The following is a 14,520-nucleotide window of genomic DNA, read 5'->3' as shown; positions in this document are numbered from 1 at the left end:
CACGCCCTGGTTGGACCCTCACCATGGCCAGCCCCTCTCCCCGGCCGGCCCTCTCGGTGCCCGGGCGGTGCGGGCGCGGTGCGGGCGTGGTGCGGGCGGTTGATTAGCGTGATTCCGGCATTGTGATGCAGAGGCGGTCGGGGCACCAGCTGCTCCTGCCCGGGTGTTTATTGTTACCTAGAGACGCCCCTGGCACCCGCCCAGCTCCCCCCAGCCCCGCACGATGCAAAATTTATAGCGCGGCGGGGCCCGCGTTAACTCTCTGCCTCCCGGGCGGGGGCGGCACCAGCGGCTGCGGGAGCCCACCGGGGTGGGCACGGGCCGGGGGCGGCTGCGGGAGCCCACCGGGGTGGGCACGGGCCGGGGCCGGCTGCGGGAGCCCACCAGGGTGGGCACGGGCTGGGGGCGGCTGGGATGGGAAAGGCAATGCCAAATTGGGCGATTCCATGTCAGGCCATGCCAGGCTGCACCATACCATATCATGCCATGCCATATCATGCCATGCCATACCACCACGCCATGCCATATCATGCCATACCACCATGCCGTGCCACCAGAGCCCCAGGCCTGCAGCTCAGCATTCCCCACGGAGTCTGTATCCATGGCACAGCTAATCCTCCAGCCGGGCCCGGTGCCAGCCCGTCCCCGGTGCCCTCCTGCTGCCAGCCTGGCTGCTGGAGAGGACACAGCCCCGGCTGCCCCTTGCCAGGCAGTGCCAGCCCAGAGCTGGGGGTCTCTGGGGGCTCAGCACCAGCCTGGCCACCCCAGCCCTGCCTAAAGCACCAGTCGTGGGGACCCTCCTGTCCCCACGTGCCCCGGATGTCACCAGGTGGGCAGAGGGGGGAGATGCCTGTGCTGAGGGGCAGGGTGGGCTCTCACCGTGGGCATCCACTCAGTGCCACGTGTGCCACTCCTTCCTCCTGCCGTGGTGTGGCACAGCACGGAATGGCTCAGCACGGAATGGCTCAGCACGGAATGGCTCAGCACGGCTCTGTGGGCATGGAATGGCTCGGCATGGAATGACTCTCCATGGAATGGCACATCCCAGCACAGCACACGAACTGCCACCTGCCCCCGTGTGCCCCTGACCATGGCCAGCCCCGGTGGCACCAGTGACACCGTGAGGGTGGTGTCCCTGTCACCTGCCCCCAGCCCCAGGCTGGCACTGCCACACCAGGGGCCACCAGAGCCGGGACCCCGCCGTGTCCCCCCTCCCCGCTCCCTCCTCCGCTCCCTCCACCTCTCAGCAAGTTTTTTATGTGATTACAGGCACTGCATGGTAATTAGTGCTAAACTCATTTGCACAACTACAGTTAATTGGCTACAACAATTAATTAATGTGTTGGAAATTTGGCACTGGAAAAAAAAAAAGAAAAGAAAAAAAGTTTGTCATCAGAGGGGGAGAAGGAGGAGCTGGGGAGATGCCCCCACCTGCACCCACCTGCAGCCCCGGGTCCTCCTCAAAGTTTCCCCCTCCAGCACTGCAGTTCCTGCCCTGCCCTGCGCTTTGTTTTCGCTGTTTTCCTCCTTTTCCAGTCCCCTCCCTTTTTTTTTACCTTTTTTGCTTTTCCCCCTTTTTCCCTCCTTTCTTTCTCCCCTTTTTCCCCCCGTATTTTTTTTTTTTTTTGCAACTTAAGCAAACTCATTTCCCCGATAAAATACAGCATGACTAATGACTGAAGCATGTAAAAATCATTGGGAAAATGTCCTTGGAAGACGAATGCATTTTCAGCAGAATAATTAACTTAATTAACAAATTCACATGCATATTCATCAGGCTATTAATGTCTTCTCAGCTCAGCTTGACGAACATTGCGGTAATAACCATCTCATTTGCATATTGCATTCTACTGCTATCCAAAAAAAAAAAAAAAAAAAGGGGAGGGGGGAGAGAAAAGGAAAAAAAAGCGAAGGGAAGGGGTGGCCGCAGCCGGGGGTGGTGGGAGGGGGGTGTGTCCCGCGCCTCGAGCGCGGGGGGCCGCGTGCCGGGGCGGGAGGCGCGAGGAGGCCGCGCCGGCTGCCGGTGCCCGCCGTGCCCGGCCCGGCATCTGCGGCAGGCGGCGGAGCGGGCGCGCAGGGGGAGAAGGACCCGCAGCAGCTGTCGGCCTAATTCGGCAACCGTGCGGCTCGTGGGCGGCTTAGAAAAACAGATTAGGCGCCTGCGACAGGCTCTGATTCCTGACATACGCTCGGGGTCTGCGTCTTCATCGGCGGCGGCGGCGGCGGGGAGGGGAGGGGGGAGGGCGGGGTGGGGTGGGGGGCCTGGAGAGGGTGGGGGTGAAGGGGGTGAAGGGCATGATGGGGGTGAAGGGAGTGATGGGATGAAAGGGATGAAGAGCATGATGGGGGTGAAGGGGATGATGGGGGTGAAGGGAGTGATGGGATGAAAGGGATGAAGAGCATGATGGGGGTGAAGGGGATGATGGGGGTGAAGGGGATGATGGAATGAAGGGAATGATGGGGATGAAGAGGATGATGGGGGTGAAGGGGATGATGGAATGAAGAGAATGATGGGGATGAAGAGGATGATGGGGATGAAGAGGATGATGGGAGGAAGGGAATGGGTGGGGTGATGGGGAAGATGAGGTGATGGGGGTGAAGGGGATGATGGCTCGAAGAGAATGATGGGGATGATGGGGATGAAGAGGATGATGGGGATGAAGAGGATGATGAGATGAAGGGAATGGGTGGGGTGATGGAGATGATGGGATGAAGGGAATGATTGGGATGAAGGGAATGATTGGAATGACTGGGATGATGGGAATGATCAGCATGATGGGGGTGATGGGAATGGGTGGAGTGATGGGGGTGATGAGGATGAAGGGAATGATTGGGATGATGGGAATGATCAGGATGATGGGAATGATTGGGATGAGGGGGGTGATGGGAATGGGGGTGATGGGGGTGATGAGGATGAAGGGAATGATTGGGATGATGGGAAGGATGGAGTTGAAGGGGATAAAGGGGATAATGGGGGTGATGTGGATGATCAGAGTGACAGGGATGAAAGGGGTGATGGGATGAAGACGATGGTTGGGGTAATAGGGAGGATGAGGATGAAGGGGATGAGGAAGATGATGGGGGTTATGGGGAAAATGGGGAAGATGGGTGGGGGGGTGATAGTGATGGGGATGAAGAGCATAGAGGGGATGAGAGGGGTGTGGGAATGTGGTGGTGATAGGGATGATGGGACAGAGATGAAGGGAATGGGGAGGATGATGGAGGTAATGGAAAGGATGGGGGTGATGGGGACGAAGGATATGGAGGGACTGATGAGAGCAGTGAGGACAATGGGGGTGATGGAAGTGATGAGGATGAAGGTAATTAAGGGGATGAAGGGGAAGATGGGGATGATCAGGATGAAGGTTATGATGGGATTAACACAGTGATGGTGATGATGAGAGTGCTGAGGATGAAGGGAATGATGGGATTGCTGGGGATGCTGAGGATGAAGGGAATGATGGGATTGCTGGGGGTGATTGGGAGTGAAAGGGGTGATGGGAAGGATGAGGGTGATGGAAAGGAAGGGGATGGCAGGAATGAAGAAGATCATGGTGGTAACGGGGATAAAGGGGATGATGAGCATGATGAGGACGATGGGGATGAAGGAGATGAAGGGGCTGATGGGGTTGATGGGGACTTGGAGCACAGCCAGGCCCCAGTATGGGGGGGGACATCAAGGGTGGGGCCTCCCTGTGTTTGTTCACAGCTCTCCCCGAACTGTCTGTCCCTGTGACCCCTCTGGGGGAACATCCCCATGGAGAAATGGGGGAGGAACAGGCAAACAATGAGGAAACCGTGGCACGGGTCACCCGGGGCCACCCCAGGGGCAGAGGACAAAGCCACCCCCCATTCCAACCCCGGGGAGCCCCGATGGTCCCACCTTGAAAACAATCCCCCAGCAATGCCCGACCTGGGGGGGCTCCCTGGCGAGGGAGGGGGTGTGGACCCCCGGGAGGGGCAGCCGTGGGGCGAAGGTCGGGTGAAGGGCACGGTCGGAGCACGCGGAGGGGCGGGGGAGGCGCCTCGTGCCAGCTGTACCCGGAGAAAGGCAAATAATTCAGCGGCACCAACCGGAGAGGAACCAGCCCGCGGAGCCACGTGCCAAAATACCAGCAGTAAAGTAGTTAAATGGCTGCAGCGCGGGAGCTGCGAGCGGCGAGAGCGCTTGGGCCCCCATCCAAAGGAGTTAATGTCCCACAGTATGATCGATTAGTTGTCAGACGTGATTTCAAACCAATACAAGATGAATGGCATCATTTGCCTTCCCTCGGTTTCGGCAGAATTAAGGAGCCATTAACTAACACAAATTTTTGGCAACTTTAATAAAAAAAAAAAAAATTAAAAATAAAAAAGGCTCCAGTGTGTGCTTTGCAGCAAATGCTCCCTGAGGTAACGGTGAGGGTGGGAATGTCATCCCTTGGCCCACCCGGATGGGGCTGGTGGTGACTGTGCTGGTGATGGTGGCGATGCCAATGATGTGCCCACTGTTGGAGGTGCCAACACAGGGTTTGCTTCCCACTGGAGCAAACCAGGATGCCCTGCCCAGCTCATGGCTGTGGCCACGCTGTCACCCGCGTGATGAGCTGGGGGTCTCGGTGATGGCACCGGGGGCGTCTGTGCCGGGGTGGCAGCGCCAGGCAGGGGCGGCCACGCAGGGACTAGTCAAGGACAAACGGCTCACAAGCTGCTGCTGCCCATGTGCCCGCAGGCGCGGGGCCGCCGTGCCAGCCCAGCCGTGGCCATTACGGCTCCGTGCGCCAGCTGCGGCCACACGATCCCCCCGTCCCCGGGGACAGCAGGGGGGGCTCGGGCACCGTGCCACTGCCCGGGCACCGGGGCACAGCCACGGCCACGGCGGCAACTGAGGGGTGGCAGGGTCAGGTGGGCTGATGGGGAGCATGGACTTGGTGGTTCGGGGCAGGGACCACTCCCGGGACCCCACCTTTGAGGGGTTATATATCCATGATCACTGGGGATCCCCAGAGACCGCACCCCAGAGGGGTTATATATCCATGATCCATAGGGACCCCCCCCGGGACATCCCCCCAAGGGTTTATATATCCATGATCACTGGGGACCCCCCAGGACCCCCAGCCCTGAGGGTTTATATATCCATGATCCCCAGAGATCCCATGGGACCCCACCCCCGGGGAGTTATATATCCATGATCCCTGGGGACCCCCAGAGACCACACCCCAGAGGGGTTATATATCCATGATCCCCAGGGACCTCTCAGGGACACCCCCCTCCAGGGGATTATATACCCATGATTCCTGGGGACCCCCTCCCAAGGGTTTATTTATCCATGATCCACAGGGACCCCCCCCCCAGGACTCCACCTCTGAGGGGTTATACTGATCCCCAGGGACCCCCAGCCCTGAGGGTTTATATATCCACGATCCCCAGGGGCCCCTCAGGGACCCCCCCGGGGGGTTATATTGATCCCCAGGGACTCCCCGGGACCCCCAGCCCTGTCACAGCCGCTGTGAAAGGACACCCTGGAGGGCAGAGCTGGGCCACAGACACCCCCCTGTGAATCCCCAGCTTTCCCTGCCGGATCACCGGGTTTTAGGCACCAAATGGGGTTGAATTAGGATTATTATCACAGCTGCTCTAAATGTAATTAGTTTTGCTGGGCACTTGTTTGCTTTCCCGGGATTACGGCACAATCCCAGCGCCCTGCCCGGCGCTAACCTGGGAAGGGTTTAATCACTCTGATAACGCAGACAGTGGGTTAATGTGATGATTCCAAAGGTGTGTTTTCCAATTACATTTAACAAAAAGATTTATAGTTGGGTAAAATTTAATTAGGAGTGTGAGGGAAGGCTGAGACTGCCGGGACAGCCGAGCTCAGGCCCTGCTGCTGCCACCGTGTGTGCCCAGGTGTGCCCACCCTGTCTGTCCTGCTGGGTCGTGACAGATCCCATCACCCAGCCTGGGGTAGAGGTGGATGAAAGGGGGGTCCTGGTTGTGTTGGGGTGATGTGAAACCACCCATGTGCTGTCCCAAACCCCTGCCTGTGTCCCCTCCCCAGCCCTGTGGCTGCAGAGGAGGCAATTTGGGGGTGTTGGGTCCCTCCATCCCAGAGGTGCCGCCCAGTGCTGCCATCTCGGGGACACCGGGATGTGCTCGAAGCAGAGGGATCCAGCTGTCAGCAGCACCGGGAACCGACTGCCAGGGGGAGCAGGGCCGGGCCCGGGGCCGCGGGAGGGGCCGGGTGTTCCCGCTGCCCGGCACAGACTCCGGCGAGCCGGAGCTGCCAAGAGAAATGGGCAGATTATGGGATGAACACAGGCCAAGGCAGGGCTGGGATGCAGCCGCCGTAAATCAGCTTTTAAGTAGCAACAAAATGGACATTTCCCATATGAAATGAGCCACCGGCTGCCACGGTGAGGGGGGAGCAGGACCCCGGCCAGGGGGCAGCAGGACAGGGTGGGACCCCCAGCCGGGGGCTCTGGAGGGGCTGCAGGGATGTGGATGGAGCCCAGAATGGGGGGAAGGAAAGGGAAAGGGAAATAGGGAAAGGGAAAGGGAAAGGGAAAGGGAAAGGGAAAGGGAAAGGGAAAGGGAAAGGGAAAGGGAAAGGGAAAGGGAAAAGGAAAGGGAAAGGGAAAGGGAAAGGGAAAGGGAAAGGGAAAGGGAAAGGGAAAGGGAAAGGGAAAGGAAAAGGAAAAGGAAAAGGAAAAGGAAAAGGAAAAGGAAAAGGAAAAGGGAAAGGGAAAGGGAAAGGAAAAGGAAAAGGAAAAGGAAAAGGATGCCACAGAGTGCTCAGGTGGGCACCACCTGCTCTCCAGTGCTCCCAGCCAGAGCCGGCCTGGTGTCTGCTGGATCCAACCTCCCCCTCTGTCCCTGCTTGGGGTTTTGCCCCTTTTCTCCCCGTGGGGCGCAGGAGGGGTTGAGGAGCAGATTCTCACCCTCCCACAAACGTGGGGCTACGGCCGAGCTCTGGGCACCCCGCGGGGCACAGGGCTGCGGCTGGCGGGGACACGGTGGGGACACGCTAAGATGGGGACACTGCCCAGCCGGGCCAAGGCCCCGCTGACCCCGCAGCCCCCGGGGTCGGGCCGCGGGCCCCCGAAGGAGCTGCCGGCGGTGCCGCATTCCGGAGAAGCCGCCTCCGCCGGCGGCCGGTGCCAGCAGGCGCTGGCAGGTTCGGAGCTTCGCAGCGATTCCAGGCACAGATGTCCTTGTTTTAACTCCTCTGCGATGGAGCCTGGCAGACCGGGCGGGGGAGGGGGCGGCTCGGCAGCCCCCGGGGTGACGTGGACCGCTGCCAGCCCGGCCCGCCCCGGCCGCGGCTCGGGGGACCGCGGGGACCCCCCGCTGCCCACTGGAGAGGGGCGTCCTGGGTTGCCCAACGCACCAACCCGGGGACAGTCCCCCCTCCCGGCCCCCCACATCTCCCCCGACTCCCCACATCCCCCCCGACCCCCAGGCAGCCCCCGGCCCCCGGAGCGGGGCCGCCTCCGCAGCGCGGCGAGCGCCGGGCGCCGGGAGCCTCCGGTTTTTTATGGTATCTGCAATTTTGGCAGAAATCTGTCTTTAATTTAGCTGTCCATATAAAAATCCGCACTGTATAATAATGAACAGATGCCATGAAATTTAAACTGAAGCAATGACTCCTCCTCCCCCCCCCCGGCTGGCACTCGCCGGTGGCAGCGGCGACCCGGAGCTGGCGCTCGCCCCGCGCCCCCGCCGCGCTCCGCCGGGCCGGGAGAGGGGCCGGGCCGGGGGCTTCGGGGGCACCGCGGGCACCGGGGGCGATGGAGGGGGGGGAGATCCCCACCTCCATCTCATCCTGCCTTGAAATAGCGGGGCTGGGCCCGGACAATCCGCCTGCGGGGTCCCCTCGGTGTTGGCCCCGCTCCGCTCCCCCGGCCCAGCCGCGCGGGGTCCCGGTAGCCCCCCACAAACCTCCAGCCCACACAAAACACGCGCAAAGCTCGGCGGGGCGGCGGCTCCGGACCTCCTGCGGCCCTGCCCGGGACCCGCCGGGGGAACGGCTGGGCACCGGAGCCGGGCACTGGAACACTGGGCGGTGTACCGGGGCTGGGCACCGGAGCCTGGGACCAGAGCCGGGCACCGGAGCCTTGCACCGGGGCTGGGTACGAAAACTGGGCAGCGGGACCGGGCGCCGGAACCTTGTACCGAGACCAGGCACAGGAGCTTTGCAACGAAACCGTTCACCGGGACCGTGCACCAAAATCTTCCACCGGAGCTTTGCGCCGGAGCTGCTCTCCGGAGCTCTGCACCGGGGCCGCGCACCGGGTGCGGGGCCGCATTGCGGAGCCGGGCCCTGCCGGAGCCGCCGAGAGGTTCCCGCATCTTCCACGGGGCCGGGCGGGCACCGGGAAAACAAAAATCCCGGGAACTGAAGGCAGCCCGCAGCCCCGGCCGCGGGGCCGGCACCCCCTGGCACAGCCGGCCCGGGAGCAGATGTCGGCGGCCCCCCCGCAGCCCCCGGCCCCCCGCGACCCCCGCCTTTGCTCCGCCGGTGCCGCCGCTTGCGGGTGACGGCACAAGGGCCGCACATCGACCCCCCACGACCCCACGGAGCCCCCGCTTGGCCCCACCGAGCTCCGGCCAGGGCCCCCCGAGGCTTTTCCTCGGGAGAAACGAGTCCCGTGAGGATGCCCGGGATGGAGCCGTCGGAAGATGCTCTGCTGCTCGGCGGAGAGCGGCGAGCGCCGGGGCCCGACCGAGGGTTGAGGGGCTCAGGGGGCTCGGCGGAGCGTGGCGGATCCACTCCCCGGCTCGGTCCCGGCTCCTCGCCACCTGTGGCTCCGGGGCCGGTCCTGGCACGCTGGGCCTGCGCTGGAGCCATTCCCCGTTTGAGGCCCCGCTGCGTCCCGGCCTGACCCCAAACCGGCCCGGTTTATCCCCAAAATCCGCGGGGCTGCAGCGCGCGGCACCCGCCACCTCTCCCGGGAGGAAACCGGCGGCTCCGTCCCCGCAGCCCCGGCGCGGCCCCGGCGCTGGACGCCTCCCGCGGGGAACCGGCCCCCGTGGCCGTGGGGAGCGGCACCGGGCCGAGCCCGGCCCCCGACCCTGCCCGAGCCCGTGGCCGTCGGGTGGCGACGAGCCCCGGTGGCGAGGACGGTCAATAGACCGATGCCCGTTAAGCTGTCCCGGAGGCCGTTCAGCACCGCCGCGGCGGACAGCTCCGCACCGGGCACCGCGCCCCGGGGCTCCAGCGGGCACCGGCACCGGGCACCGGGTACGGGGAACGGCACCGGGTACCAGGAAAGGCTCTGGGCACGGCACTGGCACCGGGTACCGGGAAAGGCAGCGGGCACAGGCACTGGCACCGCGCCAGTCTTCCAGTGCTCCAACGGGCACTGGCTCCGTGAACCGGCACAGGAGCTCTTGGGGTCCAGTGGGCACCGGCACCGAGAACCGGTACAGGCACCGGCACCGACACCTGGCCAGAGCCCCCGGAGTTCCAACAGGCACCAGCATCGGCACTGGCACCGGCACTGGAGTCGGGCACCGCGCCCAGGCTCCATCGGGAACAGGCACCGGGAACCGGTACAAGCACCGGGCACCGCGCCTGGAGCCGGTTGGGTTCGCGGGGCCGCCACCGAGGAACGCGGCCTTGGCCGCCGCCACCGCGCACCTCGCCCAGGCCACCGGCACCGCGGCCCGTGCCAGCCCCGGGCACCGGGCTCCGAGCTCCCATCCCGGGGGACCGCAGCGGTGCCGCCGCCGGTGCACCGAGCCGGGCCGCGGCTCCGGATCCCTTTATTGGCGAGGGGGGGACGCCGCCTCCCCGGTCCCGGGGGGGACCCCCGTGGGGCAGAGCCGCGTTATATCAGCGCTGCCGCCCGCGGGACGCGCACTCGGGCGGCGCGAGCGGCGGCGGCACCGCCGGGGGGGGCTCGGCCCGGTGCCCCCGGTGCCCCCCGTGCCCCCCGGTGCCCCCGGGGCGGAAGGAAAGCGGCGAAGGCGGCGGAGTCAACATTGAATATTTATTAATCGCCGTCGAAGGACGCTCGGTAATTACAACCTCGCCGCGATCGCACCGGCGGCGGCTCGTCACGGCCGACGAGTCCTGGCGGGGCCGGGACCGGGCGACGAGCGTCCAGCGGGGCCGGGGGGCGGCCCCGGGAGGGAGGGGGGCCGGTGCATGCAGAACGGCCGAGCCCCCGGCCCCGCGCCCCGCGCTCCGCCGCCGCCGAGCAGTGTCCGGGCGGCGGGGACGGGGACCGGGAACCGGGACCGGGGAGCGGGAGCGGCGCCCGGCGCGGGGGGGTCTTGCATATCGTTGGCCATAAATATTTATTAATCGAAATGAAACGGAACGGAAACACGAAAGCACTTCTGGTGTCGGGCAGCGGGTCCCCTTTGCTACAACGGTTTGTGGGTTTTTGTTTCTTTTTCCCCTTTTTTTTTGTTTTTCTCGTTTTGTTTTTTTTCCCCAAAAACTTTTTTCCTTCCTTTTTTTCCCATTTTTTCTTTTTTTTTTTTCCATTTTTTTTTCGTTTTCAAAACATTTCTCAGAAATCCTCCTCCTCTCCTCCTCCCTGGTCTCTAAAAATGCTGGTTTCTCGAAGGTGGTTGCGGGCAGGTTCCGACAAAAAATATCCAAAAAAAAGAGAGAAAACCCAACCAAAAAAAAAAGCATTATCGGCTTCCCGGCGTCTCCCGGCCCAAGGAATGCGGCAAACCGGGATGGAGACCCCCGGGCCGGGCGCCGCGGGGGGGGCGCAGCCCCGCCAGCCCCCCCGGAGCCCCGCTTGCATAGCTGCGGGCTGCGCTTCCCGGCTCCGCCAGCTCGGGAAAACCGGGAAAACCGGGGCGGCTCCGCGGGGAGGGTCTTTTTTTTTAATTATTATCATTATTTTTTTTCTTTTTTTTTTTTCCGTTTCAAGTTTTTAAAACAGGTAAAAAACGTCCTGACACACGCGCTGCGAGGAGCTCCCGGGGCGGGGAGCGGGGCCGGGGCCCCCCCAAAGCAAAGTGCATCTCGGAGCGTCCGCCGGGCCGGGCCTCTTGCATAGATAGAAATTGGGGTTCGTTCCTCCCTGCGCCTCTTTATTGCTTCGGAAAGTTTCGCTCCGCGCCGCAGCGCGGGCTCCTCTCGCTCCCACGGGCCGGGGCAGCGGCGTCCAATGCCGGGGGGTGCGGGGGGGTCGGGCTCGGGGCAAGGGAGGGGAGAAAAGGCCCAAAATGGGGGTGGGAGGGGTGGGGGAAATTAAAAAAATAAATACGAAAAAATTTAATTAAAACGAATTAAAAAGGAAACGAAGCGGTTCGACCCAGAGGGTCGCGCTGGACACCGGGGGGGGCTCCGGCGGGTTGGGTGGGGGGGGTCGGCCCGTGCGGAGCATCTCCCCCGGGAAAATAATAATATTAATAATAAGAATATTAATAATAGCATTAATATAATAATAATAACAATAATAATAATGGCTGTATCAGTTATAATAGTTGTAGTAGTTATTATCATAATAGCGATGATAATAGCGGTAATAAAATAACTAAATAAATTATATTAAATAATAAGGAATATGAAATGACAAAAATAAAAAATAACGAAATAAATAATAATAAAAAATTTAAGGAAAAGGGAAAATCCTCCCAGAAAAGCACTTTGTCCCCACGGGGCGCGGGGACCCGCCGCCGGGGCCGGGTCCCCATATTGCACCAAAGCCCACGGCGGAGCCCCGGGGGCCGGTCCGCGGGGCCGCCGCGGGTGGGGGGGTGTCGAGGGGGGTCTCCCCCCCTTCCCCGCCACCTCGGGGATGGGGAGGGCTGTCGGGGCGGGGGTCAGTTGTGGAAGAAGGCGTTGAGCTCCTCGTACATGGGGCCCCGCTCGTGCGGGAGGTGCATGTCGTAGGGGAAGATGTTCTCGGAGTGGACCCCCCCGCGCATCCCCGCCGACCCGAAGACCAGGTTGTGTGCGGCGGGGCGGGAGCCGGGCAGCGCCGAGTAGTGCATAGAGTAGTGGTAGCTTTTCTCGTGGTCGGGGGATGAAGAGTCCTGCTTGAGGGAGAAGTTGCCGTTGATGCAGAGCGGGGGGCTGAGCCCCCCGTCGTACTCCGAGCTGTTGTAGTCGGGGGAGGTGTTGCCGTAGAGGCTCTCGTAGGCGGAGGCGCAGTAGCCGTGTGTCCTCAGCCCGTGCGGGCCGGGGCCGGCGGCGGGCGGGCAGGGCGCCGCGGCCAGCCGCGAGCAGGGGTAGGGGTAGGGGTGCACGGCGAAGGAGGCGGCGTTGGGGCCGTGGAACCGACCCCCCTCCTGCCCCTGCTCCGTCAGGAAGTTGCGGGAGTTGAGCTGGAGGCAGCCGGCCACCAGGTTGGTGGTGGGCTGGGACAGCCCCTTGCACAGAGTCTGCACGTAGGAGACCAGGTCGGGCCGCTTGCCCGAGCGCAGGATCTCGGAGAGAGCCCAGATGTAGTTCTTGGCCAAGCGGAGGGTCTCGATTTTGGAGAGTTTTTGGGTTTTGGAGTAGCAGGGCACCACCTTGCGCAGGTTGTCCAGGGCCGCGTTCAGGTCGTGCATCCGGTTCCTCTCCCGGGCGTTCGCCTTTTGCCGCCGCAGCTTGGACCGCTCCAGCCGCGCCTTCGTCATCTTCCTCTTCTTGGGGCCGCGCTTCTTGGGCCGCTCGCCCTCCGCCTCCTCCAGGCCTTCCTCCTCCTCCTCCTCCTCCTCCTCGTCCCCTCCTAGCTCCCCTTCCTCCTTGCTCTCCCCCAGCGAGCCCTCGGGCGGCTCCTCGGGGAGGGCGCAGCCCTTCCCCGCCCGCTCCTCCTTCTCGCTCCGGGCATCCTCCTCGCACTCCTCGGCCCAACCGGGGAATTTCGGGACTTCGGGGACCAGGCTGGGCTCGCTGAAAAGTCGCGTCAACATGGTGGCTGCAGCGGGGGGCAAAGAGCCAGGCGTTACCGGCGGCCCCGCCGCTCGCCCACCGCCCGCCCCGCTCCCACCCGCCGGGGCCGCCGAAAACGAATTAGGCGCGGGGGCGCGCGCCGCTGCCCCCCGCCCCGGCTGCCCGACCCCGCGGGCACCGGGGCCCTCTGAGGGCGCAGCTCTGCCCTCCCTCCCGACCCCTCCCCAACCCCACCGCCGGGGTCCCCGCGGCAGCCGCCCGTGCCCCACTCCCGCTGCTCTGCACCCACCCCCCGCGCCCCTCGCCCTCGGCCCGCCCGGTGCCCCCTCCGGTGCCCCGAGGGCCGGGCCCGGTGTCGCCGGTCCCTCTTTGATGCCTCCAACTTTTCCCCGCCGCAGGCGCGGAGCGGCCCCGGCCGCGACTCCGCCAACGCCGTCCCGGGGCCGGGGGGTCGAGACGTGACCCACCCCCCCCTTCCCTGTACCCCTTCGTACCCTCCCGTACCCCCCGTGCTGCCTCCGGCCCGGTCAGCCCCGCCCGGTCCCGCCGTGCCAGCCCCGGAGCTCCGCCGGAGCGCGGCCCGTAAAATGCGGCGGCACCAACCGGGGGGCGGCGGGGGCGGTCGGGCCCCCCCGGGGGAGCGCGGGGGGCGCGGGCGGCGGCGCTGCCGGGGGCGCCCCCGGGGCCGGTGGGCGCGGCGGGGCCGGGGCGGGGGGCACCGCCCGGGGCGGGGGCCGGGGGCGCCGCGGGGGAGCGGGGGGGCGGCTGTGCCGGGTCGGGCCCCCCCGGGGCGGCGGCGCGGCGGCTCCGCGCTGATTTCGTTGATGCCGCTCGGCCGCCGCTGCCCGCTCCGTCCCACCGGGACCGCGGCGCCCCGGGCGTGCCCAGGCTGGGGGGGGCACCGGGAGGGGGTGAAACCCCAACAACCTCCCTTCGGGGGGCTCCGGCGGGGGGGGAGAACCCCATCAGTGGGACCGGAGGGGAACGGGAAAAGCGAGGGCCGGGAGAGAACGAAAGATGGGGGGAAAAAAGGGCGAGACGTGGCGGAGAAACAAAATCAACATGGAAGTTGCCTTTTCTCCATTCAAGTTTCCTCCGCTGCCCTCCCAACCCTCCACTTCTTACATAACTCACCTTCGGGCGGACCGCAGGAATTCTTATTTCATTGTTCCCAGCATCTTCTGGGAGCGGGACGCGGCTCCTTGAGGTGCTCCAGCCTCCTGCAGTCCTCTATCCAAAAGGAGGCGAGAGTGGCATCTCTACCCAGCAAAGGGGGTACCAGCTCTGCTGCCAGTGCCATATGGTTGGCACGTCATGCGCGAGAGCTATCACATGAGAGCTAATGATTGACATGCGCTTGCATTCAGGGAGATTTGTCTCTCTGGGGAAGGAGGACTCGCCATCTGTCACTCTGTACTCTAAAAAAAAAAAAAAAAAAAAAAGAAGGAAAAAAAAACCCTCTTCCAAATCTCCAGCTCTGCCTACACGCCGCAAAATGGGACCTGGGCGAGATGCAGGCGATGGCGGGGCCGGCAGGAACAATGGAGCTGGTGGGAAAACCGGCCATCCCGCCTGGGCCGAGCGTGGCACGGACACCGGCGGGCACGGGGATGAGGGGGAGATGCCACGGGGACCCTCGCTGGGAGCTGGCATCTGTGGCTCGCCGCAAAATGCCGCGGCGGCTTGCCCGG

The 14,520-nt window shown here is 63.8% G+C and overlaps 2 protein-coding genes across 2 annotated transcripts; one reads left to right on the top strand and one right to left on the bottom strand.

Moving 5' to 3' along the window:
• Positions 1 to 7,008: 7,008 nt before the first annotated feature.
• On the top strand, positions 7,009 to 9,967 carry LOC139682971 (collagen alpha-1(I) chain-like). The gene is made up of 2 exons (XM_071577688.1): positions 7,009 to 7,516; positions 7,887 to 9,967. Exons 1-2 carry the CDS (start codon positions 7,009 to 7,011, stop codon positions 9,965 to 9,967), a joined length of 2,589 nt encoding a protein of 862 aa, XP_071433789.1.
• A 19-nt stretch (positions 9,968 to 9,986) lies between these two features.
• Positions 9,987 to 14,110, bottom strand: NEUROD2 (neuronal differentiation 2). Its single transcript, XM_071577351.1, has 2 exons — positions 13,964 to 14,110; positions 9,987 to 12,854 (listed from the first exon to the last, which is right to left on the bottom strand). The coding sequence occupies exon 2, from the start codon at positions 12,847 to 12,849 to the stop codon at positions 11,773 to 11,775; it is 1,077 nt and encodes a 358-aa protein (XP_071433452.1). The 5' UTR covers positions 12,850 to 12,854; positions 13,964 to 14,110; the 3' UTR covers positions 9,987 to 11,772.
• Between the last annotated feature and the right edge of the window lie 410 nt (positions 14,111 to 14,520).

The sequence above is a fragment of the Pithys albifrons genome, chromosome 25 (genome assembly GCF_047495875.1).
Source record: "Pithys albifrons albifrons isolate INPA30051 chromosome 25, PitAlb_v1, whole genome shotgun sequence".
In the NCBI taxonomy this organism is placed as follows: domain Eukaryota; kingdom Metazoa; phylum Chordata; class Aves; order Passeriformes; family Thamnophilidae; genus Pithys; species Pithys albifrons.
The sequence above is the reverse complement of the archived record's forward strand: the minus strand, read 5'-3'. Positions and strand labels throughout refer to the sequence as shown.